The 25,716-nt window shown below is 42.6% G+C and overlaps 1 protein-coding gene across 3 annotated transcripts; it reads left to right on the top strand.

Annotated features, from left to right (window-relative positions):
• The first annotated feature begins 113 nt into the window (after positions 1–113).
• rspry1 (ring finger and SPRY domain containing 1) lies at positions 114–25,641 on the top strand. Of its 3 annotated transcripts, none has more exons than XM_021569929.3 (15): positions 114–421; positions 5,775–6,215; positions 6,911–6,963; positions 14,331–14,443; positions 21,193–21,319; positions 22,197–22,255; positions 22,390–22,456; positions 22,556–22,687; positions 22,769–22,884; positions 23,062–23,205; positions 23,300–23,411; positions 23,570–23,672; positions 23,825–23,977; positions 24,106–24,210; positions 24,323–25,641. In XM_021569929.3, exons 2-15 carry the CDS (start codon positions 5,857–5,859, stop codon positions 24,417–24,419), a joined length of 1,740 nt encoding a protein of 579 aa, XP_021425604.1. In that variant the 5' UTR covers positions 114–421; positions 5,775–5,856; the 3' UTR covers positions 24,420–25,641. The 3 variants fall into 3 exon arrangements, 2 of the variants coding, with proteins under 2 accessions (XP_021425604.1, XP_021425597.1); XR_016488030.1 differs by lacking the exon at positions 114–421 and adding an exon at positions 4,559–5,177 and having other exon boundaries at positions 23,026–23,205; positions 24,323–25,474; XM_021569922.3 differs by lacking the exon at positions 114–421 and adding an exon at positions 4,559–5,177.
• The last annotated feature ends 75 nt before the right edge of the window (positions 25,642–25,716 follow it).

Raw genomic sequence — 25,716 nt, 5'->3', positions numbered from 1 at the left:
TATGTAAATAAATACGTATAAACTTCCACTGTGTCTTCAAAATTGTATGGAAGATTATTTTTGTAAATCCAGTAACCGAGCCATAATGTTATACATTATCAGTCAATAACTATGCGTGTATACTGAGCTACATCTGAATGGCTCTGGTTGAATTCTCGCACATACTTTATTTAAACATTTTCGGCTAACTGTATAACAATCTAATTTGCAACTGCAGATTAGAAAACCTAAATTATAAATCTATAATTTACTGGTTGTAGAACGATTCTGGATGATTGAGAAAACTTCCATAGACATCACTCCATCCAAATACCGCCATATTTTTGAATTCAGTTTAGATATTCGGATTCGGTCTCTTCAACGGAAAGTTTTATGATGATTAGAGTGATACATCAAGAATAAGATGACGATAGAGAGCAAGGTAAACCGTTTATTTAATCAACTCGGTTTCAAAAAGTGACTTTATGTTGGTTTCAATGGGTGAATATTACGCGTTTGCAGCTAAGGGACCGTCTTAAACGTGCAATCAGCAGAAACTGGTGTTTTCAGAAAGCCTACGTTTTTTATTTCAAATTAGAAATCTAGAGATCTTAAACCAAATGTGTTTGTTCCCCAGGACAATTACATTTGGATATTTATGTATATTTTTTTGGAGCGATGGGTAACGATGCTTCGTGGGTGACTGTTGTTGATGTGTGCAGAGGGTCCCTGGTTCGCGTCCGGGTATGGACGAGGGGACGGTCTAAAGTTACACTGTTACACTCTAACTTCACTATCATTGCCCTCACTTAATGAAGAGAGAAACTGTGCCTTGACTTCCAGGCAGGTCACCCGTGATACAAGTCAGTATTTGACTTCCATCCATGTCGAAATGTGACGTTTGAGAAACATGGATGAATGTCTAATTCTGATGTGAGACTGAGAGCTTGTAGCAGGCAGACTTTTCTGTCTCACTGATCAAGTTCCCCTTCAGAGACTGGTTACCTGCCTGCCGAGGGCAAGTGTCAAGCAGATTCTGCCACAGTACACATCTGCTCTCAATTCCGCAGCCCAGGAGTTCATGACTGAGAGATATAAACAAAAGTTGCCCATTCCCTACCTATGCACATTTTTATTTGATTTATTTATTTAACCTTTATTTAACTAGGCAAGTTAGTTAAGAATACATTCTTATTTACAGGCCAAGGACTCCTGGCCTGTGGAATTACGAGCAGGTGTGTCTTCAATAGGATCTGCTTGACACTTGGCCTCGGCAGGCAGGTAACCAGTCTCTGAAGGGGCACTTGAACAGTGAGACAGAAAAATCTGCCTGCTACAAATTAATACACAACACTCCTGAATGTACACTACCAGTCCAAAGTTTTAGAACACCTACTCATTCAAGGGGTTTTCTTTATTTGACAATTTTCTACATTGTAGAACAGTAGTGAAGACGTCAAAACTATGAAATAACACATATGGAATCATGTAGTAACCAAAAAAAGTGTTAAACAAATCAAAATATATTTGAGATTTGAGATTCTTCAAAGTAGCCACCCTTTGTCTTGATGGCAGCTTTGCACACGCTTGGCATTCTCTCAACCAGCTTCACCTGGAATGCTTTTCCAACAGTCTTGAAGGAGTTTCCACATATGCTGAGCCCTTGTTGTCTGCTTTTCCTTCACTCTGCGGTCCGACTCATCCCAAACCATCTCAATTTGGTTAAGGTCGGGGTATTGTGGAGGCCAGGTCATTTGATGCAGCACTCCATCACTCTCATTCTTGGTAAAATAGCCTTTATGCAGCCTGGAGGTGTGTTTGGTCATTGTCCTGTTGAAAAACAAATGATAGTCCCACTAAGCCCAAACCAGATGGGATGCTGTGTCGCTGCAGAATGCTGTGGTAGCCATGCTGGTTAAGTGTGCCTTGAATTCTAAATAAATCACAGACAGTGTCACCAGCAAAGCACCCCCACACCATAACACCTTCTCCTCCATGCTTTATTGTGGGAGCCACACATGCAGAGATCATCTGTTCACCCACACCGCGTCTCACAAAGACACAGCGGTTGGAACCAAAAATCTCCAATTTGGACTTCAGACCAAAGGACACATTTTCACCGGTCTAATGTCCATTGTTCGAGTTTCTTGGCCCAAGCAAGTATCTTCTTCTTATTGGTGTCCTTTAGTAGTGGTTTCTTTGCAGCAATTTGACCATGACTGCCTGATTCACAGTCTCCTCTGAACAGTTGATGTTGAGATGTGTCTGTTACTTGAACTCTGTGAAGCATTTATTTGGGCTGCAATTTCTGAGGCTGGTAACTCTAATGAACTTATCCTCTGCAGCAGAGGTAACTGGGTCTTTCATCCCTGTGGTGGTCCTCATGAAAGCCAGTGTCATCATGGCGTTTGATTGTTTTTGCAACTTCATTTGAAACTTTCAAAGTTCTTGAAATGTTGTGTATTGACTGACCTTCATGTCTTAAAGTAATGATGGACTTTCGTTTATCTTTGCTTATTTGAGCTGTTTTTGCCATAATATGGACTTGGTCTTTTAACAAATAGGGATATCTTCTGTATACCACTCCTACTTTGTCACAACACAACTGATTGGCTCAAACGCATTTAGAAGGAATAAATTCCACAAATGAACTTTTAAGAAGGCACACCTGTTAATTGAAATACATTCCAGCTGCATTAAGTATTGCAGTGCATCTCCTCCTCACGGACTGCACCAGATTTGCCAGTTCTTGCTGTGAGATGTTACCCCACTCTTCCATCAAGGCACCTGCAAGTTTCCAGACATTTCTGGGGGGAATGGCCCTAGCCCTCACCCTCCGATCCAACAGGTCCCAGACGTGCTCAATGGGATTGAGATCCGGGCTCTTCACTGGCCATGGCAGAACACTGGCATTCCTGTCTTGCAGGAAATCACGCACAGAACGAGCAGTATGGCTGGTGGCATTGTCATGCTGGATGGTCATGTCAGGATGAGCCTGCAGGAAGGGTATCACATGAGGGAGGAGGATGTTTTCCCTGTAGCGCACAGCATTGAGACTGCCTGCAATGACAAAAAGCTCAGTCCGATGATGCTGTGACACACCACCCCAGAGCATGACGGACCCTCCACCTCCAAATCGATCCCGCTTCCGAGTACAGGCCTCGGTGTAACACTCATTCCTTTGACGATAAACGCGAATCCGACCATCACCCCTGATGAAACAAAACTGCGACTCTTCAGTGAAGAGCACTTTCTGCCAGTCCTGTCTGTTCAAGCGATGGTGTGTTTGTGCCCTTAGGCGACGTTGTTGCCGGTGATGTCTGGTGAGGACCTGCCTTACAACAGGCGTACAAGCCCTCAGTCCAGCCTCTCTCAGCCTATTGCGGACAGTCTGAGCACTGATGGAGGGATTGTGCGTTCCTGGTGTAACTCGGGCAGTTGTTGTTGCCATCCTGTACCTGTCCCGCAGGTGTGATGTTCGGATGTACCGATCCTGTGCAGGTGTTGTTACACGTGGTCTGCCACTGCGAGGACGTTCAGCTGTCCGTCCTGTCTCCCTGTAGCGCTGTCTTATGCGTCTCACAGTATGGGCATTGCAATTTATTGCCCTGGCCACATCTGCAGTCCTCATGCCTCCTTGCAGCATGCCTAAGGCACATTCACACAAATGAGCAGGGACCCTGGGCATCTTTCGTTTCGTGTATTTCAGGGTCAGTAGAAAGGCCTCTTAGTGTCTTAAGTGTTCATAACTGTGACCTTAATTGCTTACCATCTGTAAGCTGTTAGTGTCTTAACGACCGTTCCACAGGTGCATGTTCATTAATTGTTTATGGTTCATTGAACAAGCATGGGAAACCGTGTTTAAACCCTTTACAATGAAGACCTGTGAAGTTATTTGGATTTTAAAAAAAATATCTATTAAAGACAGGGTCCTGAAAAAGGGACTCTTCTTTTTTTGCTGAGTTTAGTTTTGATGTCTTCGCTATTATTCTACAATGTAGAAAATAGTAAAGAATAAAGAAAACCCCTTGAATGAGTAGGTGTTCTAAAACTTTTGACCAGTAGTGTACATATTATCATGAATTTCACTTGTGATTTAAACTTGAATGTGTTGTTATTGTGTATGTATTGTAATATCCATGTATTTCAGTGTCTTCGCCTGCAATGTAGGTTATCAGTAACAACTTGAATTTGAATGTGCCAGAGATCTACATTTGCTCCAGGGGTGTCATACTACTATGCCTGATCCTAAAACAACACATCTCACTGCACCTATCTGGTGTTTTTTTTTTTCAGACAAGTGTGGTGTGTTCCTTGACCTCTATTATCAAAGCAAGTAACTTTTTCAAAATTCTCTCCATTTGATTTTTACAAATATTTATCCTGGTTATTCATTCACGTAGTCCTACATATCTTATAATAATCAATAGCTTCCAGTCAAAATTACATATACATCTAAAACCACTTGACCTCCCTCCATTGTACACCCATTATAATTGCAATTTTTAATTTCACAGATTTTATATGAATATTTTCTGTGATGGGTCTAATTTTCAATAGCTCACTCTCCATATGAGCTGCAGATCTACAGCCAATTGCGGTGGTTTCTTATCTTATCAAATGGACATCTTTTTTTTTCAAAATTCCTCCCTGTTGATTTTCTACAAATATGTATTATATTACAGCTGTGGTTATTCATTTACGTACAGATCAAATGTTCAATAGCTTCCAGTCCAAATTACATATACATCTAAAATCACTTGGGGTTAGGTCTCTGAACTCCCTCGTCCATAGTACCAAAGACACTCGTTAAGAAACAAAAAAATTAACTAAAGTTGTTTAGAAACTCGTGCTGCCGTATCAAGCTACTCCGGTCCTGGTGACAGCTGATCAGATGGGGGATAGCCGACACTACGGAACTAGCTATCCGTACAGCCGTCAACGAAATCAGACAAAGGGGTGTGAGGAAGTAAATGTTTTACACGATTGAATCAAGAAGGAGTGGATTAAATATGAATGTTAACTAGCTTGTTAGCTTATTTTGTTGATAGCTACCGTGTTATCTAGCAAGGTAGGCTACACGTTAGCTAGCGAGCCTAACGTAAACGCTTTTTCCCTAAAGCTTTTGAGGCCTGTTCATCTCCTGACAGTTGATTTTATAGTTCTTTAACCGAGGACACAACTAGCTCATTTGCGAGGTAAGTAACTTGCGAGCCATTTTTCGTTGCTGTACTAGGACCAACAAGCATCTCATGAGCCAACATTGGCAGCGTAGCCTAGACCTATTTCTAGGTATCGTGTGGGAAATGGCTGTGAACTATTTATGTTAACCTGTTGATGCCAGATAGTAAGCTAACGTTAGTGTTATAATTTGGTAATCTAATTATAGCTAGCTAGTTTAATAAAAATTCTCAGTCATATATAGTTAACTAACTACAGTACAGTACAGGTAACTCATTAGCAATTTTAACTGGCTGTTACAGCCAGTCAATTTATCCTTGGTGTAAATTGGTCATAGTTAGTTAGCTTGCTAGTCAGCTACATTTCCCTGAAATATAACTGCCAAACAGCCGTCTATAATGTTAGCTGGAGTTGCTGATTAACATTACTAGCTAACGTTAGCTACATAAGTTCATTTCGCAGAGTAATTTGTTTTTCTTCAACATGTAGCTAGCTATTCTTTCTATACATGTTATTTTACACAGGTTAGAGTTTGGGAAGTGCACGTGGACTTCCACCCGATAGAATGGTTTTTGCTCACTGTAGCACTGCTGATATGTGCTACTCCCTCCTAGCTATCTGCCATCCGCAGCAGCAGGATGACTGACGTACCCATCCGAATCATCATGAGACGCCTCCACCAGGGCTCCAAATGATATGATAGTAGCTAGCTGGATTGCATTCTGTGCCAGCAGGAGCCTTGTGCAGGTTCTGCTGCTCTCATTGGAGCAGTTATCACTAGGGTTTTGGGAAAGCCTTGAGACATCCGGGACTATGGGAAACAGCTGCGTTTGTAGAGAAGAAAGTGACGTGGAGGATGGATCCGCAACTCGCAGGCAACTCAGGCGAGTTGATCACCCCGCTGCCGATCCCCCTGAGGCACGAAGCAGTCGGCCCCGGGACCCTGTCAGACCCCCACGGCGTGGCCGGGGACCCCATGAACCCCGCCGGAAGAAACAAAACGTGGATGGGTTGGTGCTGGACACACTAGCTGTGATCAGGACTCTAGTTGACAAGTAAGTGTTTGAAATGTAGTCTAATTCCCAACCAAGCTAGTGGACATGACATGCATAATAAACTTTGCTTCCCTTCACAGGTCGTGTTATTTGTCTGGACTGTAGTACAGTTTGTTCAGATTGTGCAGGCTCTTTGTTGGCACTTCAGACATTCACAGCACACACCTCCGGGGTCTTAAGATGTTTGAGGGATGTGTAAACTCTCACTCGGGATAGATTACATCTTGGTACAAGCTTGTTGGCCATTGAGGTGTTATCCTCCAGACAGCCTCCTCTGCTCCCTCAGAACCCTGTCAATAGTGTTTAGGCTGACCGAATGCTTCCTCAGAGCCATAGAGGTCAGGGTCTGATTTTACGCTCTAATGATGAAGGACTTGAACCTGTGAGCAGAGACAGATTCTTCTCTGGGAATATCCTCCAGGAGGAGTTCCCAAGGGAGCATTAGGTCTGCTGTCATTGGTCAGATTTATAGACAGGATGAGGGAGGCCAATGTGCCAGCCTCTCTATCAGACAAAACAACATTCTCAACAGTTACAGCCATCCATCGCACTGTTCCGCTCTGCCTCTAGCTTGTCATCTGAATTTCATAACTACTTAGAGCAAGAGACTTAACAATGCACCCACACATTACATGTGATGATTATTGAGCGTCACTGTCACAAGATTCTCTGTTCACAATCACTTTTTTTTTTAGCGACCAAGAGCCCCCCTACTCCATGATCACGCTGCATGAGATGGCAGAAACGGGTAAGACAAATGTCCTTATATGGTACTGTACATGAGCATTGATGTAATGCATGGATTTCATAAGTTTCCCAAGAAAGATTATTCATTTTCTTCAGTATCAGATAGAACAATAAGAGGAGCTCTGTCCTTTGTGGCTGTCTCCTGTGTCAAATTAAGTAAATAGTGTGTCCTCTTCGTAGCTGTAACCTCTGGATATCGATAGAGTGGATCATAAGGTTTCCCAGGCTTTGCCAGTCATTACCCTCTGTTAAAGGCTCTTCTAGCCTACACAATGATACTAATGCAGGCTTCCCATCCAGTCTCTAAGGCAATAATGAAATGCCTTTGTGCCTGCCTATTAGTCATGACAATCTCACCTGATCCCACAGCAAGATTGTGTTCATTTTACATTGAGACTTGCTTGTAAAGTTTTACTATTCCCTATTAATGCTACTTGGTTTTGAGAACCAGACCCATAGTGCCAGAGCATGGTGCTAGTTCTTGTGGACAGTCAGTGGCAGGTCTGAGCCTCTCTTTAGCTGGTTTCAGAGGTGGATCTAGTGGGGCCTAACAGTCTTAACATCTGTATCCAGCCCGCCAGCTTGTCTCTCCCCTCGTTGCCCAGTCCCACTAGGATTTTGTGACTTTTTTGTGATTTCAGCGGCCCAAAATGCTTGATTTAGTGGCATCTTTTCAGAAATTCCGAGCTACATACATTTTTTTTCATGTTAATTTCAAATAAAGCAATAAAAAGTAATGTGCTCAGTTTTAGGACGATTTTTAAGCAGAATACATAATACCCCCAAAAATTGAAGCATTTAAAGTGCTCAATTTGGTTTATTTTCAACATTAAAAAAATGCATTCCCCCATAATCTGTAGGTACTAAAAAAGATTCAACTAGGACAAAAGAAACACCTGGGGTCCAAGCTGCATTTAAGACATTATATCTCAAGGTCAACTTGAGACAAAGTGCTCTTTTGTGCTGTTTCTTTTTTTGAAGAAACGCAGTTCTTTTTCTGAACATAACGAGAGGTGAAAAATAACAATTGCACCAATTAATTAGATAAAATATATATCCGTGTGTCATTCATAATCCACTCACACACACCTCTCGTCTCCATCAGGCTTGGGGCATGCTATAAACACGAGATGAACCTCCCATTCCCACCCACACTCTCTCTCAAAGAACAAATGGATTAAAAGCTGATCAATCACTTTCAATTTGAGGATCAATATTTATTTTGCATAAGTTGTCTTCAAAATACTTGATTGTGGTTATTTATTTGTTTTTCCTGAAAAGGTCGTAAGGGAGATAAAGAACAGAAAACGTAAAAATAGAGTATTGTGGTTGATATGTACTTTTAAAACAGTATTACCGTTTCTAAAAAATTCCAGGAAGATTGTGCTTTCGTGATCCGTATTAAGTTTTACAGAGTTTAAAACGGCAAATCTGACAAATTGCACTCAGTGCTTTGAGCAGAGCTCCCCATAGACATCCTGGGGAGAGCCGAATGCCAACCACCCTACTAAAGCCAAGGTTAGCGGAGTAAAAGTTTGAGTAAAATGCCACTCACCTTGATTCTTTCAGCGCTTGCCACAGTCTTTCCTGCTACCACTTCAGTCATGGTGATCTGCCGCTGCTGTGGGAACTGTTCTCACATTCTCATATGCTTTGCTGATTCGAAGTGACTGTTGATTGTCAACTTTCTCTTGTGTTCCAGCACAACGTTACAAGGTGTGCAAAACAATTTCCCACCACTTTCATGTAAAACATTTGGAAATTGTTTTGCACTTTAGCTGTTATTTTTTGATGGCAAATGATTGATTTCTGTTCATTGTTGATGGCTGACAGGCACAGTACAATCAGCCATCTTCGCACGTAAAAACACTGACAGGCCGTTGGGGAAAAACTTTGTTGACGTGTGGTGGGATTGGGCCATTTTCCATGGTAATTGGTCAAAACTACGAACCCGCTTTAATGCGCTAAAAGGGCGGAGATTGGTCAAAATTGTGAGCTTTTTTTTTGTGAGAATTTTGCAATTGCAGAATCCTGGGGGGACTTGTTGCCACAGCTGTGTACTGTTTGAGGTGTTGAGTCACTGCTACTGGGAAGGGTAGACTGGAGTTATTCCTGGGCCTGTTATCGGGAAAAGGAGTGGGATTTTTCTAATGTTACACACTGATGTTTTGGATATCTGTAAAAGGGTAATTCCCCGTTAACGGAATTGCGCTGAGACACCGATTTTTTTTTTCACTTTAAAATGTATGCCAAACAAAGTTGAACAATCCATCCAACTACACTACATGGCCAAAAGTATGTGGACACTTTACATTAGTGGATTCGGTTATTTCAGCCACACCCGTTGCTGACAGGTGTATAAATTGAGGACTCAGTGACTTTCAACGTGGCACCGTCATAGGATGCCACCTTTCCAACATGTCAATTCGTCACATTTCTGCCCTGCTAGAGCTGCTCCGGTCAACAGTAAGTGCTGTTATTGTGAAGTGGAAACGTCTAGGAGCAACAATGGCTCAGCCGCAAAGTGGTAGACAAGCTCACAGAACTTGAGTGCTGAAGCGTGTAATGTGTAAAAATCATCTGTCCTCGGTTGCAACACTCACTACCGAGTTCAAAACTGCTTTTGGAAGCAACGTCAGCACAAGAACTGTTAGTCAGCAACTTCATGAAATGGGTTTCCATAGCAGAGCAGCGGCACACAAGCCTAAGATCGACATGCGCAATGCCAAGCGTCAGCTGGAGTGGTGTAAAGCTTGCCGGCTTTGGACTCTGGAGCAGTGAAAACGCGTTCTCTGGAGTGATGAATCACGCTTCACCATCTGGCAGTCCAAAGCACGAATCTGGGTTTGGCTGATGCCAGGAGAACACTACCTTCCCCAATGCATAGTGCCAACTGTAAAGTTTGTTGGAGGAGAAATAATGATCTGGGGCTGTTTTTCATGGTTCGGGCTAGGCCCCTTAGTTCCAGTGAAGGGAAATCTTAACGCTACAGCATACAATGACATTCTAGATGATTCTGTGTATCCAACTTTGTGCCAACAGTTTGGGGTAAGCCCTTTTTCAGCATGACAATGCCCCTGTGCATAAAGTGAGGGCAAAACAGAAATGGTTTGTCAAGGTCAGTGTAGAAGAACTTAACTGGCCTGCACAGAGCCCTGACCTCAACCCCATCGAACACCTTTGGGATGAATTGGAATGCCGACTACAAGCCATCAGTGCCAATAATGCTCTTGTGGCTGAATGGAAGCATGTCCCCGCAGCAATGTTCCAACATCTAGTGGAAAGCCTTCCCAGAAGAGTAGAGGCTGTTTTGCAGCAAAGGGGGGACCAACTCCATGTTAATGCCCATGATTTTGGAATGAGATGTTTGATGAGCAGGTGTCCACATACATTTAACAAATTACACTGAACATTTTACAAAAACATTTGTTAACAGAATTTCTGTAAAATCTCCCTCAGCTTTTTTATGTACCGCGTTTACCAAAGACTCTTTTAAATATTTGCTCCGAATTAAGATTCAAAGATGTCTGCAGAAGGAATGGGGTGTCAGCTATGAAATGACACCTTGACTTATTCAACTACTGAATGTCATTCTCTTCATGACGATATAGCCTGAATAGTAGGGCCCTATAAAATCTGCGTCGCTGTGAACGTGGACAGAATCATGTAATCCAGACATTTTTAAAATGGAATTCCACAATATTTTTTTTAATTATTGAACTTAGTAGGAAATTAATTAAATATATTGAATTTATTAAAACATTTATTAATATGCCTAAAATGATCATAAGCCATGAACAAAATGCATCAGTGATTCCTATTTTCCTTCAACTTTCTGAAGAGGAAATGCGGTAATGCCCCTGTCTTTGTGGGCACATTTCTCTACCACTTTGTGTAGTCGTTAGCGATAAGTCTTCTGGTAGATGGAAAGGCTTTCTCGAAAACCCTCTCAATTAAATGTTAACTGCAAAGTAGCCTGATATCATGATTATTTGCATCAATAAGTATCTTGCTGGTGGGCAGTTGAATTAGGGTATCAACACCCCAACAACAAAATTCCAGACCTTGTGGTCTCCTGATGGGGTGTAAGCATTGTTGCGGACTTAGAACATCCAGTTTTTGTTTTACTATTACAGTATGATTTTGAGAGCAAAAAAATGGAGAAGAAACTAAACCTGGGAAAAGTCCAGGAGAAAGCATAATTAGGATAAAAAATAAACTGATGTAGTAGTACAGGGATATGCAACTGATGGCCTGCGGCCCCCCTTTTTGTAGACCGCGTCTACATTTTTGTATTTTATGAACTGTCGGGCTCAACTTACTGTTGAGCGTTAGAATAGTAGAATGCACAATGTGCAATTTCGAAATGTTGTGCATCATCAGTTTCTCTCTCTGTCCGTCACTAACCATATTTACATCCACAGCGTTTATGCAAGTGCAGTCATACTGTATAAAAAAATCACGACAGCTGTGATAGAAACACAGTTTCGGTACAATTTGATAAATGCCAAAAGATAATTTGTTTGTTTGACATGGTGGGATCCAACATCATTTCGCTTGGGGACCCCAAAAGGCTAGAGCCAGCTCTGACTACATGCATGGGTATGAATGTGGGTACACAGACCAACGAGCAACCGCGGCCCCCTGACGAGCAACTGCGGTCCCCCACCCTATCAAAGTTGCCCATCCCTTTTTATAGGGCTCTAGAATAGGTACACAAAAGTAAGAAGGATATTGCATACTTCTATTCCTCACACTGGCTATTATTTTAATGAGCTCCGCCCTCCAAAAAACACCTCATTTGGTTGGTTAGGACCAAACCTGAACCAATTATAGAGGTCTGTTTCACAAGTTTGGACATCAAAGTACAGCACAGTAGAGCTCAGTATAGTACAATACAGTACATTATACTGTACTCATACAGTACACTGTACTCATACAGTACATTATACTGTACTCATACAGTGTAGTGTTGTCACGATACCAGAATTGACTTCGATACCAGGTTTAGTATCATGATACTCAATGCCAGAATTATACCACGGCAAAAAAAGAAAGCATATTTATATAAGAAATATAAACGCAACATGTGAATTGTTGGTCCCATGTTTCACAAGCTGAAATAAAAGAACCCAGAAATGTTCCATATGCACAAAAAGCTTATTTCTGTAACATTTTGTGTATACATTTTTTACATCCCTGTTAAGTGAGCATTTTTTCTTTGCTAAGGTAATCCATCCACCTGAAAGGTGTGGCATATCAAGAAGCTGATTAAACAGCATGATCATTACACAGGTGCACCTTGCGCTGGGGACAATAAAAGTGCCACTCTAAAATATGGAGTTTTGTCACGCAACACAATGCCACAAATGTCTCAGGTTTTGAGGGAGCGTGCAATTGGCATGCTGACTGCAGGAATGTCCACCAGAGCTGTTGCCAGATAATTTAATGTTCTCTGCCATAAATCGGTTTTAGAGCATTTGGCAGTACCTCCAACCGGCCTCACAACTACAGACCACGTATAACCACACCAGCGCAGGACCTCCACATCTGGTGTCTTCACCTATGGGATCGTCTGAGACCAGCCACCCGGACAGGTGATGAAACTGGGTTTGCACAAACAATTTCTGCACAAACTGTCAGACACCATCTCAGGGAAGCTAATCTGCGTGCTCATCATCCTCACCAGGGTCTTGACCTGACTGCAGTTCGGCTTTGTACCCGACTTCAGTGGGCAAATGCTCACCTTCAATGGCCACTGGCACACTGGAGAAGTGTGTTCTTCAGGCCTCCTGAGTGGCGCAGCTTTTTAAGGCACTACAGTCTCAGGTCTGATCCCAGGCTGTTTCACAGCCGACCAGGAGACCCATTTGGCCCAGCATCGTCCGGGTTAGAGGAGGGTTTGGCCAGCCGGGATTTCCTTGTCACATCACACACTAGCGATCCCTTGTGGCGGGCAGGTTGCCTGCAAGCTGACTCCGGCCGCCAGCTGGACGGCGTTTCCTCCGACACATTTGTTGCGTCTGGCTTCCGGGTTAAGAGAGCAGTGTGGCTGGGCAGGGTTGTGTTTCAGAGGTAGCATGGCTCTCGACCTTCCCCTCCCAAGTCAACAGAGTGCTCCATGGTGGCAGTGGCGTTATGGCATGGGCAGGCATAGGATACAGACAACGAACACAATTGCATTTTATCGATGGCAATTTGGATGCACAGAGTTACCGTGACGAGATCTTGAGACCCATTGTCGTGCCATTCATCCGCCGCCATCGCCTCATGTTTCAGCATGATGAGGCACAGACCCATGATGCAAGGATCTGTACACAATTCCTGGAAGCTAAAAATGTGTCTGCATACTCACCAGACATGTAACCCATTGACCCTCTTTGGGATGCTCTGGATCAACGTGTACGACAGCGTGCTCCAGTTCCCGCCAATATCCAGCAACTTCGCACAACCATTGAAGTGGAGTGCGACAATATTCTACAGGCCACAATCAACAGCCTGATCAACTCTATGCGAAGGAGATGTGTTGTGCTGCATGAGGCACATGCAGATACTGACTGGTTTTCTGATCCACGCCCCTACTTATTTTTTTTAAGGTACAGTATCTGTGACCAACAGATGCATATCTGTATTCCCAGTCATGTGAAATGCATAGATTAAGGCCTAATGAATGTATTTCAATTGACTGATTTCCTTACATGAACTAACTCAGTAAAATCTTAGAAATTGTTGCATGTTGAATTTGTTTTTGTTAAGTGTAGTTTGCAGGGGTCTTCACTTCAATATTGTGTTTTAAGATATTAGAAATACATCAAGACTTAATCTGGTCGATGATTTCTAAGAGCCCTTTTCTATCTTTTTGACCAGAAATCAACGCCTTTGCTTCTTCCTCATTTTTAGGATGTAAAATGGATATGTATATGGATTCATTTCTCAATATTGATGCTTAGCTTTCATTTGACACTCAATTTCATATACTCCTATGAGCTGTTGTTGTTCATGGGTCCTTTTACATGGAAATGTCCAAAATACATCCATCTGCCTTGTGCTGCTGTTGCCACAGAAGTTCAAATTGAGTTACATAGTTTAACACAGGGAAAGTTTAGAAATGATTCAATTATATTGAATTAAGGGTGGCTAGGGGGAAGAGAAGCCAAAATAATACCTCACTTTCCACCAAATTCAACAGTAATTGAGTTTCAGTTTCTGGCCAGTTGAGTGATGCACAATACGCCTCAAAGCAGACGTGCTTAGACACTAAACCTCAGACCGCACATATCTGCATCTAGTGTGACAACTACAAATAGGCTGTTAATTAACCAGTTTTGCTATCCCCTGCTAACCTCCACCTTTTCCCCCTACCCTAAGATGACGGCTGGTTGGAGGTGGTCCAGTCTCTGATCCGGGTCATACCGCTGGACGACCCACTGGGACCAGCTGTGATTACCCTGCTGCTTGACGAGTGCCCACTGCCCACCAAAGTGAGTATTAGTTACCATCTGGGTCTCGTCTGTGTAATGCCTCCAAGATCCATCTTCCTTGCCTAATGCCTACACAAAACTCAAATTCAAAGCTCAACTTCCCAAAGCATGGCCATCCACTCTTAGACACTCATTGATAGCAGCTGATTACAACACACCAAGCTCATGTTCCAGTAGGGATGGGGGTGGGGGATTGATAGTTATTTAAAAAATAACTAGGGTTGAGGAGTGATGTTGCCACTACGGTGCATCTGTAAGATGGTTGGAGACAAGGTTTCCTGTTCAGGGTACTTATTAACTAACTAAAAATTACAGTACAGGGACATGGGAGCACATGGGGGTAGGATGTAGATTTGATGGCTTGTAAGGCCAGTAGGTAAGTTTGTGATACAAGTTATGATATGAGGTTATAAAATGGAGATATTAACACATGTTAACATACAATCATGACTGACAAGTGCAAAAGGATAAGAAATTGAAAAGTATCAAACAAACTGAGGATGTACAGTGCCTTTGGAAAGTATTCAGACCCCTTTACCGTTTCCACATTTTGTAAGGTTACAGCCTTATTCTAAAATGGATTAAATAGTCCCCCCCTCATCAATCTACACACAATATCCCATAACGACAAAGCAAAAACAGTTTTTAAATACATTTTTGCTAATTTATAAAAATGAAATAAAAAGTATTCTTACCCTTATCTCAGTGCTTTGTTGAAGCATCTTTTGGCAGTTAGTATCTCCATTTCATAACATCCTTGAGTCTTCTTTGGTATAACGCTACAAGCTTGGTACACCTCTATCTGGGGAGTTTCTCCCATTTTTCTCTGCAGATCCTCTCAAGCTCTGTCAGGTTGGATGGGTAGCGTTGCTGCACAGCAATTTTCAGGTCTCTCCTGAGATGTTTGATCGGGATCAAGTCCGGGCTCTGGTTGGGCCACTCAAGGACATTCAGAGACTTGTCCCGAAGCCACTCCTGCGTTGTCTTGGCTGTGTGCTTAGGGTTGTTCGGACTGGAGCAGGTTTTCATCAAGGATCTTTCTGTACTTTACTCCGTTTATCTTTCCCTCGATCCTGACTAGTCTCACAGTCCCTGCAGCTAAAAAACATCCCCACAGCATGATGCTGCCACCATCATGCTTCTCCGTTGGATGGTACCAGGTTTCCTCCAGACGTGACGCTTGGCATTCAGGCCAAAGAGTTTAACTTTTGTTTCATCAGACCAGAGTATCTTGTTTCTCATGGTCAGAGTCCTTTAGATGCTTTTTTGGTCAACTCCAAGTGGGCTGTCGTGCCTTTTACTGAGCAGTGGCTTGAGTTTGGCCACTCTACCATAAAGGCCTGATTGGTAGAGTGCTGCAGAGATGGTTGTCCTTCTGCAAGGTTCTCCCATCTCAATAGAGGAACTCTGGAGCTCTATCAGAGTGACCATCGGGTTGTTGGTCACCTCACTGACCAAGGCCCTTCTCCCCTGATTCTGTCTCAGTTCTACAGACAATTCCACCGAACTCATGACTTGGTTTTTGATATAAGCCTGTTTTCGCATTGTCATTATGGGGTATTGTGTGTAGATTGCTGATATTTTTTTATTTAATCCATTTTAGATTGAGACTGTAATGTAACAATGTGGAAAAAGTCAAGGGTCTGAATACTTTCTGAAGGACCTGTATATACGAAGGTGTGTGGACACCCCTTCAATGAGTGGATTGGATATTTCAGCCATACCCGTTGCTGACAGGTGTATAAAATCGAGCACACAGCCATGCAATCTTCATTGACAAACATTGGCGGTAGAATGGCCTTAAGAGTTCAGTGACTTTCAACGTGCCACCGTCATAGGATGGCACTTTTCCAACAAGTCAGTTTGTCAAATTTCTTCCCTGCTAGAGCTACCCCGGTCAACTGTAAATGCTGTTATTTTGAAGTGGTAGGCCACACAAGCTCACAAAACAAGACCGCCGAGTGCTGAAGCACGTTAAAATCGTATCTCGGTTCCAACACTCACTACTGACTTCCAAACTGCTTCTGGAAGCAACGTCAGCACAAGGACTCCTCATCGGGAGCTTCATGAAATGGGTTTCAATGGCCGAGAAGCCGCACACAAGCCTAAGATCACCATGCGCAGTGCCAAGCGTCACCCCTAGTGGTGTAATGCTTGCCGCCATTGGGCTCTGGAGCAGTGGAAATGCATTCACTGGAGTGATGAATCACACTCCCCCATGTGGCAGACCGACAGACAAATCTGGGTTTGGCAGATGCCAGGAGAACACTACCTGCCCCAATGCATAGTGCCAACTGTGAAGTTTGGTGGAGGAGGAATAATGGTCTGGGGCTGTTTTTTCATGGTTTGGGCTTGGCCCCTTAGTCCCAGTGAAGGGAAATCTTAACGCTACAGCCTATATTGACATTCTAGATTCTGTGCTTCCAACTGTTTCGCAGCAGTTTGGGGAAGGCCCTTTCCTGTTTTAGCAGGACAATGCCCCTGTGCGCAAAGCGAGGTCCATACAGAAATTTTTTGTTGAGATCGGTGTGGAAGAACTTGACTGGCCTACACAGAGCCCTGACCTCACGTTTTTGGGATAAATTGGAACGCTGACTGCGAGCCAGGCCTAATCGCCCAACCTCACTAATGCTCTTGAGGCTTAATGGCAGAAAGTTCACGCAGCAATGTTCTAACCTCTAGTGGAAAGCTTTCCCAGAAGAGTGGAGGCTGTTATAGCAGCAAAGGGGACCAACTCCATATTAATGCCCATGATTTTGGAATGAGATGTTCGGCGAGCAGGTGTCCACATACTTTTGGTCATGTAGTGTTTCTTACATGCTGAAGTGACATGTAATTTTACTGAAGTGACAAGTAATTTGGCAGCATTATATAAACTTCAACTAAAAATTCTTATTTATACATGTTCTTAGATAAAATAATAAAATATTTTCCTTGTTTCATTTCATTATCCTAAACAAATTGTACATATATTTCAATTCCAAAAGGAAACTATAAAATAACACATGGAATTATGTAGTGACCAAAAAAGGGTTAAACAAATCAAATTATATTTTATTTTTGAGATTCTTCAAAGTAGCCACCCTTTGCTTCATGAGTTAGTCACCTGGAATGCATTTCAATTAACCGGTGTACCTTACTTTGTGCAATTTCTTTCTTTCCTTAATGCATTTGAGCCAATCAGTTGTTATGACAAGGTAGGTGTGGTATACAGAAGATGGCTCTATTTGGTAAAATATCATGTCCATATTATAGCAAGAACAGCTCAAATAAGCAAAGAGAAATGACAGTCCATCATTACTTTAAGACATGAAGGGCAGTCAATCTGGAAAATTTCAAGAACTTTGAACGTTTCTTCAAGCACTATTATGAAACTGGCTCTCATGAGGCCCGCCACAGGAAAGGAAGACCCAGAGTTACCTCTGCTATAGAGGGTAAGGTCATTAGAGTTAACTGAACTTCAGATTGCAGCCTAACTGCTTCACAGAGTTAAAGTAACAGACACATCTCAACCAGAGGTCGACTGATTATGGTTTTCTGATACTGATAATTGGAGGACCAAAAAAAGCCGATACCGATTAATCAGATTTTTTTTGTTATATATATATATATATATATATATATATAATTATTTTTTTATATATATAATTATTTTTTTATATATTTATTTTAGACCAAATTGATTTTATTGACGTATTATATTAAGTTAAAATAAACATTCAGTATTGTTGAAACTCATTATTCCATATATGTGTATATATACTGTCATTATTCCATATATACAGTGCCTTGCGAAAGTATTCGGCCCCCTTGAACTTTGCGACCTTTTGCCACATTTCAGGCTTCAAACATAAAGATATAAAACTGTATTTTTTTGTGAAGAATCAACAACAAGTGGGACACAATCATGAAGTGGAACGACATTTATTGGATATTTCAAACTTTTTTAACAAATCAAAAACTGAAAAATTGTGCGTGCAAAATTATTCAGCCCCTTTACTTTCAGTGCAGCAAACTCTCTCCAGAAGTTCAGTGAGGATCTCTGAATGATTCAATGTTGACCTAAATGACTAATGATGATAAATACAATCCACCTGTGTGTAATCAAGTCTCCGTATAAATGCACCTGCACTGTGATAGTCTCAGAGGTCCGTCAAAAGCGCAGAGAGCATCATGAAGAACAAGGAACACACCAGGCAGGTCCGAGATACTGTTGTGAAGAAGTTTAAAGCCAGATTTGGATACAAAAAGATTTCCCAAGCTTTAAACATCCCAAGGAGCACTGTGCAAGCGATAATATTGAAATGGAAGGAGTATCAGACCACTGCAAATCTACCAAGACCTGGCCGTCCCTCTAAACTTTCAGCTCATACAAGGAGAAGACTGATCAGAGATGCAGCCAAGAGGCCCATGGTCACTCTGGATGAACTGCAGAGATCTACAGCTGAAGTGGGAGACTCTGTCCATAGGACAACAATCAGTCGTATATTGCACAAATCTGGCCTTTATGGAAGAGTGGCAAGAAGAAAGCCATTTCTTAAAGATATCCATAAAAAGTGTCGTTTAAAGTTTGCCACAAGCCACCTGGGAGACACCAAACGTGGAAGAAGGTGCTCTGGTCAGATGAAACCAAAATTGAACTTTTTGGCAACAATGCAAAACGTTATGTTTGGCGTAAAAGCAACACAGCTGAACACACCATCCCCACTGTCAAACATGGTGGTGGCAGCATCATGGTTTGGGCCTGCTTTTCTTCAGCAGGGACAGGGAAGATGGTTAAAATTGATGGGAAGATCGATGGAGCCAAATACAGGACCATTCTGGAAGAAAACCTGATGGAGTCTGCAAAAGACCTGAGACTGGGACGGAGATTTGTCTTCCAACAAGACACTGATCCAAAACATAAAGCAAAATCTACAATGGAATGGTTAAAAAATAAACATATCCAGGTGTTAGAATGGCCAAGTCAAAGTCCAGACCTGAATCCAATCGAGAATCTGTGGAAAGAACGAAAACTGCTGTTCACAAATGCTCTCCATCCAACCTCACTGAGCTCGAGCTGTTTTGCAAGGAGGAATGGGAAAAAATGTCAGTCTCTCGATGTGCAAAACTGATAGACATACCCCAAGCGACTTACAGCTGTAATCGCAGCAAAAGGTGGCGCTACAAAGTATTAATTTAAGGGGGCCGAATACTTTCGCAAGGCACTGTATGTAATAAAAATAATAAATTAATTAAAATTGAAAGGCTGAAATGTCTTGACACAATACATATTCAACCCTTTTGTTATGGCAAGCATGAATAAGTTCAGGGGTAAAATATTTCGTAACAAGTCACGTAATATGTTACATGGACTCGCTCTGTGTGCAATAATAGTGTTTAACATGATTTTTGAATGACAACCATGTCTCTGTCCCCCACACATACAGATAATTGTAAGGTCCCTCAGTTGAGCAGTGAACACTGATTCAACCACAGAGGCCAGGGAGAATATCCAATGCCTTGCAAAGACAGGCACTTAATGGTAGATGATAAATACAAAAATCAGACATTGAATATCCCTTTTGATCTTGGTGCAGTTATCAATTATATTTTGGATGGTGTACCAATACACCCAGTCACTACAAAGATAGTCGTCCTTACTAACTCAGTTGCCAGAGAGGAAGGAAAAAGCTCAAGGAGTTCACCACAAGGCCAATGGTGACTTTAAAACAGTTAGAGTTGATAGCTGTGACCGGAGAACACTGCGGATGGATCAACAACATTGTAGTTACTCCACAATACTAACCTAATTGACAGAGTAAAAAGAACAAAGCCTGTACAGAATAAAAATATTCCAAAACATGCATCCTGTTTCCAACAAGACACTTAAGTAATACTGCAAAAAAATGTGGCAAAGCAATGGACTTTTTGTCCTGTTTACAAAATGTTATGTTTGGGGCAAATCCAATACAACATAACTGAGTACCACTCTACATATTTTCAAACCGTGGTGGCTGCATCATGTTTATGGGTATGCTTGTAATTGTTAAGGACTACAGAGTTTTTACGGATAAAAAAATAAATAAACGGAATGCAGCTAAGCACAGGCAAAATCCTAGAGAAAAGCCTGGTTCAGTCTGCTTTCCACCAGACACTGGGAGGTGAATTCACCTTTCAGCAAGACGACATTTGCAAACAAATCTACACTAAAGTTACTTTCCAAGAAGATGGTGAAAGTTCCTGAGAGGCCGAGTTACAGTTGACTTAAATCTACTTCTACAATTATGGCAAGACCTGAAAATGGTTGCCTAGCAATGACCAAAAACTCATTTGACAGAGCTTGAATCATTATTTTAAAGAATAATGGGGAAATGCTGCACAGGTGTAAAAAGCTCTTAGACTTACCCAGAAAGCCTCACAGTTGTAATCACTGCCAAAGGAACATCTACAAAATGTTGACTCGAAGGTGATTACTTATGTAAAATAGATTTTCTGTATTTCATTTTCAATACATTTTGCAAACCTTTCTAAAAACATGTTTTCACTTTGTCATTAAAGGGTATTGTGTGTAGATGGGTGAGGAAAAAAAGAATACACAATTCAGCCTGTAACGCAACAAAACGTAGAATAAATCAAGGGGTATGAATACTTTCTGAAGGAACTGTATTATGAAAGAAAAGACTATATGAAGTTTCAATAGATTTCAAGAGACATTGTTTTCCTTCGTTGGGCTTTCAAAACAGTGCTTGTTTCCCCTCCTTTGTCAGGATGCTCTACAGAAGTTGTCTGAGATGCTGAGCTTGAGTGCCACTGTGGCCCGCCAGGATGCCATCATCCCTTCTAAGCACCGCAACACTACTGCTGTACTGGGCTGCCTGGCTGAGAAACTGGCTGGTAAGTGTGGATGCAACCTTATCTCCTTCATTCTCTTACACACACACACACACACACACACACACACACACACACACACGTTTGTTTTACTATCCATGTAGGGACAATTGATTCCCATTCAAAATCCTATTTTTCTTAACCTAACCTTACCTAACCCTAATTGTAACTCTAAACCTAACCCTTAAGCCTAAAAAAATATTTTTCCTTGTGGGGACTGGCGGAATGTCCCCACTTCTCCAAATGTTCCTTGTTTTACTAAACTTGATGACTTCTGGTCCCCACAAGAATGGTAAAACCAAACCCCACACACACTTTATCTTACATACACACACACACTCTTGAACTCACATAATCAACAGTGAAAAATGAAAATGCTCTCAAGTGCCACAGGTTATTTGACCCTAGTTGACGAACCAGTATTTGGCATACCAAATGGTCCTGCAGGTTTGAGTTGTATGCTTGTCATGACAAGGCCAAAATGCTCTGCCTTTGCTCTGACAGTTCTGCTGAGCCTGCAGCACTGGGCTGGGGAGAGGGTGGCCAGGGTGAGACAACTCAGTCTGTCTGACATACCCAACAGGGGTTGCCTCTACTATTCAATGTCTGTTTGTTTACACCCCAAACTTTGAATTACACATCGTCTTTCTCTGGAAGCGTTGTGTTACTATTTTTCTTTGTATTATTATTTATTAGCTCTGTATTGTTGGGAAGGGCTCGTAAGCAAGCATTTGACAGTAAAGTCTACACCCATTGTATTCGGCGCTTGTGAAACATATATTATATATAATTTTTGTTGGGGGTGCAATCCTGTCCCTTTACTGTGGCCCTTAGTGTTGTTCATTCACCTAACGCCCACTCCACATGTCTCATGTCTCAGGTCCAGCCAGCATTGGACTCCTGAGCCCTGGAACCCTGGGGTACCTGCTGGAGAGCCTGGTGAGACCACAACAAACATGTAGAACCACACAAATCCTGTTGCTCTGTCAATAGTCATATACTTGGGTTACATGTCATTTTTCTGTAGAATGAGGCTGAGACCTTGTCTAATTTATCTGAACATCTCTTCCCAGAGTTCTGAGGCCCATCCTACTGTAATGCTCTTTGCCCTCATAGCCTTGGAGAAGTTCTCACAGACCAGTAAGTTTGTCCCCGTATCCTGCACACCCTTCTGAAGGTTGCTATGCTATCCCATTGGCCACAAAACGGACTAGTAACTGTTATATTTCCCTGTTGCAGGTGAGAACAAGCTAACAGTGTCTGAGTCGTGTATAAGTGAACGACTGGGGGTTCTGGAATCGTGGGCTGACCACACAGACTACCTGAAGCGCCAGGTCGGCTTCTGTTCCCAATGGAGCCTAGATAACCTCTGTGAGTAGTAGGGTACATCATGTTATGGAGGACAGTTCTCATCTACTGACTGTTAATATTCTCTCTATCCTTTCTCCTCAGTCCTGAAAGATGGCCGTCAGTTCACCTACGAGAAGGTGAACTTGAGCAACATCAACGCCATGCTGAACAGCAACGACGTCAGCGAGTATCTCAAGATCTCTCCCAGTGGACTGGAGGTGAGGGGGCCTCTCTCTGTAACACGCCTGACAGAGCAGTGTGACTAGAATGATCCCTGTTGCGCACACAATAAATTAGTATACTTAGTTTGTTATGCTAAATGCCAGTATCACACTGATCAGTATCATCCTGTTCCATAGAGATAATGGATCTGCCCTTTTCTCCACTCTCCCAAGGCGCGCTGCGACGCGTCCTCCTTTGAGAGTGTCCGCTGTACCTTCTGTGTGGACTCAGGCGTGTGGTACTATGAGGTCACAGTGGTCACCTCCGGGGTCATGCAGATTGGCTGGGCCACCAAGGACAGCAAGTTCCTTAACCATGTACGTGCTTACATGCTGTACACTGTACATGCTGTACACAGCAAGCAGTGTTTATTTCTGCTAGAGACTGAATGCCGTAATGTGTGTGTTTCAGGAGGGTTATGGGATAGGAGATGATGAATACTCGTGTGCATATGATGGCTGCAGGCAGCTAATCTGGTACAACGCTCGCAGTAAACCACACTCCCACCCCTGCTGGAAAGAGGGTAAGTGCATCCCAAACTCCATACAGTTTCATGTTGTAGCTCAGAGGCAGGCTGTAATGGCGAGATGTCTGTCAACACCTCGGCTTACACACATTTGTTACCAAACTACTGTCCCTTACAAGCATATGCTTAAGCCTTACACTTTCTTTGATCTGTAGGAGATGCCATAGGTTTCCTACTGGACCTCAGTAAGAAGCAGATGCTTTTCTACCTGAATGGACATCAGCTCCCCTCAGAGAAGCAGGTGTTTTCCTCTGCAACGTGAGTGTACACACCCTGCTCCTGCTTGCTCTATTTTCTGGCCATAATCCAAAGTGCACCCCACACAAGTACTGACACATACTGTACATTTCAGTAACTCACTGTCACGTCCAATATCCTCATTGGTCTTCCTACTTCCTTTCTTTTTCCAGGTCTGGCTTCTTTGCAGCAGCAAGTTTCATGTCCTACCAACAATGTGAGTTTAACTTTGGGGCGAAGCCCTTCCGCCATCCCCCGTCTGTCAAGTTCAGCACCTTCAATGACTTTGCCTCACTGGCGTCTGATGAGAAGATTATCCTTCCCAGGTAAGTCTGAGCTAATGTAGCCTTGGGCAAAATGGTTAGGCTTTAAATGATCACTCTAGTTGAACAGGACATCTGCACATTATGTGAACTCCCATGTACCATTTAGTGACTGCTTGTGTGTTCCTCAGACACCGGCGCCTGGCCCTGCTCAAGCAGGTGAGCATCAGAGACAACTGTTGCACCCTCTGCTGTGACCAGATGGCCGATACAGAGCTGAGACCCTGCGGACACAGGTACAACAACTTCCCTCTCTGTTTCACCCCTTGTACCTGTATTGAGTATCTAGCCATTTGCCTGTGTGTTACGGCTCCTTATGTGGTCTCTGTGTATGTTTTGTATCCTTAGTGGGATGTGTATGGAGTGTGCCTTACAGCTGGAGACGTGCCCGTTGTGTCGCCAGGACATCCTGACCCGTGTCAGACTCATCTCACATGTGTCCTGACACATCACCTTCAAACCAGGACATGAACGCTCCTCCCCTCCTATCACCTTTATCCCAGTAATCAACCCGACCAATAGGACTGTGAGGCTGTGCCAGGGTTCCTGATCGGACCCTGGGCCTAATGTGAGGAGGGAGTGATGGGACCTGACAGAGCTCCAGGAGAGATACAGTGTGGGGGATAGTGTAGGGAGAATAGGACAAGGAGGGGTAACCCTTTCTTCTGCTGCACTCCATGGCTTGTTCTCTCTGTGAGGAGATGGGGCCCCACACCCCGTCTGGGAGCAAAAAAAGTGCTTGTAGAGTGAGGGGGCAGTGGGAGGAAGACAATTAGAGACATTACCAGGCAGCAGCATTTCCAGAATCACCCCATCAATCTTAATGTCATAAACTCAGTGTCTGCACATGGATCTGCCTAATGTTCCCTCTCTTAGGCTCTGGTCAATATGTCCTGTGTATCTCTGCTCAGAGGTTTTACATGTATCTGTGATTCTCTTGTTTTATTCTGACTAAACGTAAAGGCACAACAATGAAGAGACAGCCTTGGTTGGCTCAGTTGGCTGAGACAATGATGTTAAGGCCCTGCTCGATCATACAATATTAACTGAGCACAGATTTGTCCCTCTCTCCTCTACTTGAAGCATTTCTGGGTTGAGTAACCATGCTGTTATAAATGAGATTGAACATTTTATGAAATAACTGTTACTCAAAATATTATTATCTACAATTCAAACAAAATGTAATGAAATTGGGGTTATTGAAATCACAGCTAATCACATTTTAATTATAGGGTTATATGAAGTGGTTGTGGAAAATCTGAAGGTACTACATCTCAATCAATACGAATGACTACATTTGGCCACAGTGTGTATATATGGAGGACCAGTTGTCTCCAGTCCACTCCTGACAATGATTTAGTCATGGAAGAAATTAAGAGTTAAACGTTCAATTGTATCTGTCTTTAATGGAGTAGCCCCAGGGGTTACAAAGATGTGATTTACTGAATAATCATTGTTTTCTGGGTTATGATAATTGTAATAAATGTATTGTGTTGCATAGTTGCTTGTCAAAGATGCCAATTTTATTGACAAGATTTAGCAGGCTAGCTACATCACTACTAAACGCATCAGCCAGAATGTATGATGTGTATGCCACGCCGCATTATCATGGGACGAAAATAAATGTAGTCCATGATTGCAATAAAGGACCTACTAACGCACTTAAACATTGAACGTTAATTTCAATTCAACCGATGTTGAGAGCCTGACCGTACCGTACTGTACTGTATTTACGGAACTAA

This window comes from Oncorhynchus mykiss, chromosome 2 (genome assembly GCF_057628025.1).
Source record: "Oncorhynchus mykiss isolate SJ-2025 chromosome 2, ASM5762802v1, whole genome shotgun sequence".
NCBI lineage: Eukaryota > Metazoa > Chordata > Actinopteri > Salmoniformes > Salmonidae > Oncorhynchus > Oncorhynchus mykiss.
The sequence above is the reverse complement of the archived record's forward strand: the minus strand, read 5'-3'. Positions and strand labels throughout refer to the sequence as shown.

What these genes read in the sequence shown, in the direction of transcription:
- rspry1 (XM_021569929.3), top strand. Translation starts at nt 5,857, where the DNA reads ATGATAGTAGCTAGCTGGATTGCATTCTGTGCCAGCAGGAGCCTTGTG. An exon ending in ATCAGGACTCTAGTTGACAA is followed by an intron (nt 6,216 to 6,910) that starts GTAAGTGTTTGA and finishes TTTTTTTTTTAG; the next exon opens with CGACCAAGAGCCCCCCTACT. An exon ending in AGTGCCCACTGCCCACCAAA is followed by an intron (nt 14,444 to 21,192) that starts GTGAGTATTAGT and finishes CTCCTTTGTCAG; the next exon opens with GATGCTCTACAGAAGTTGTC.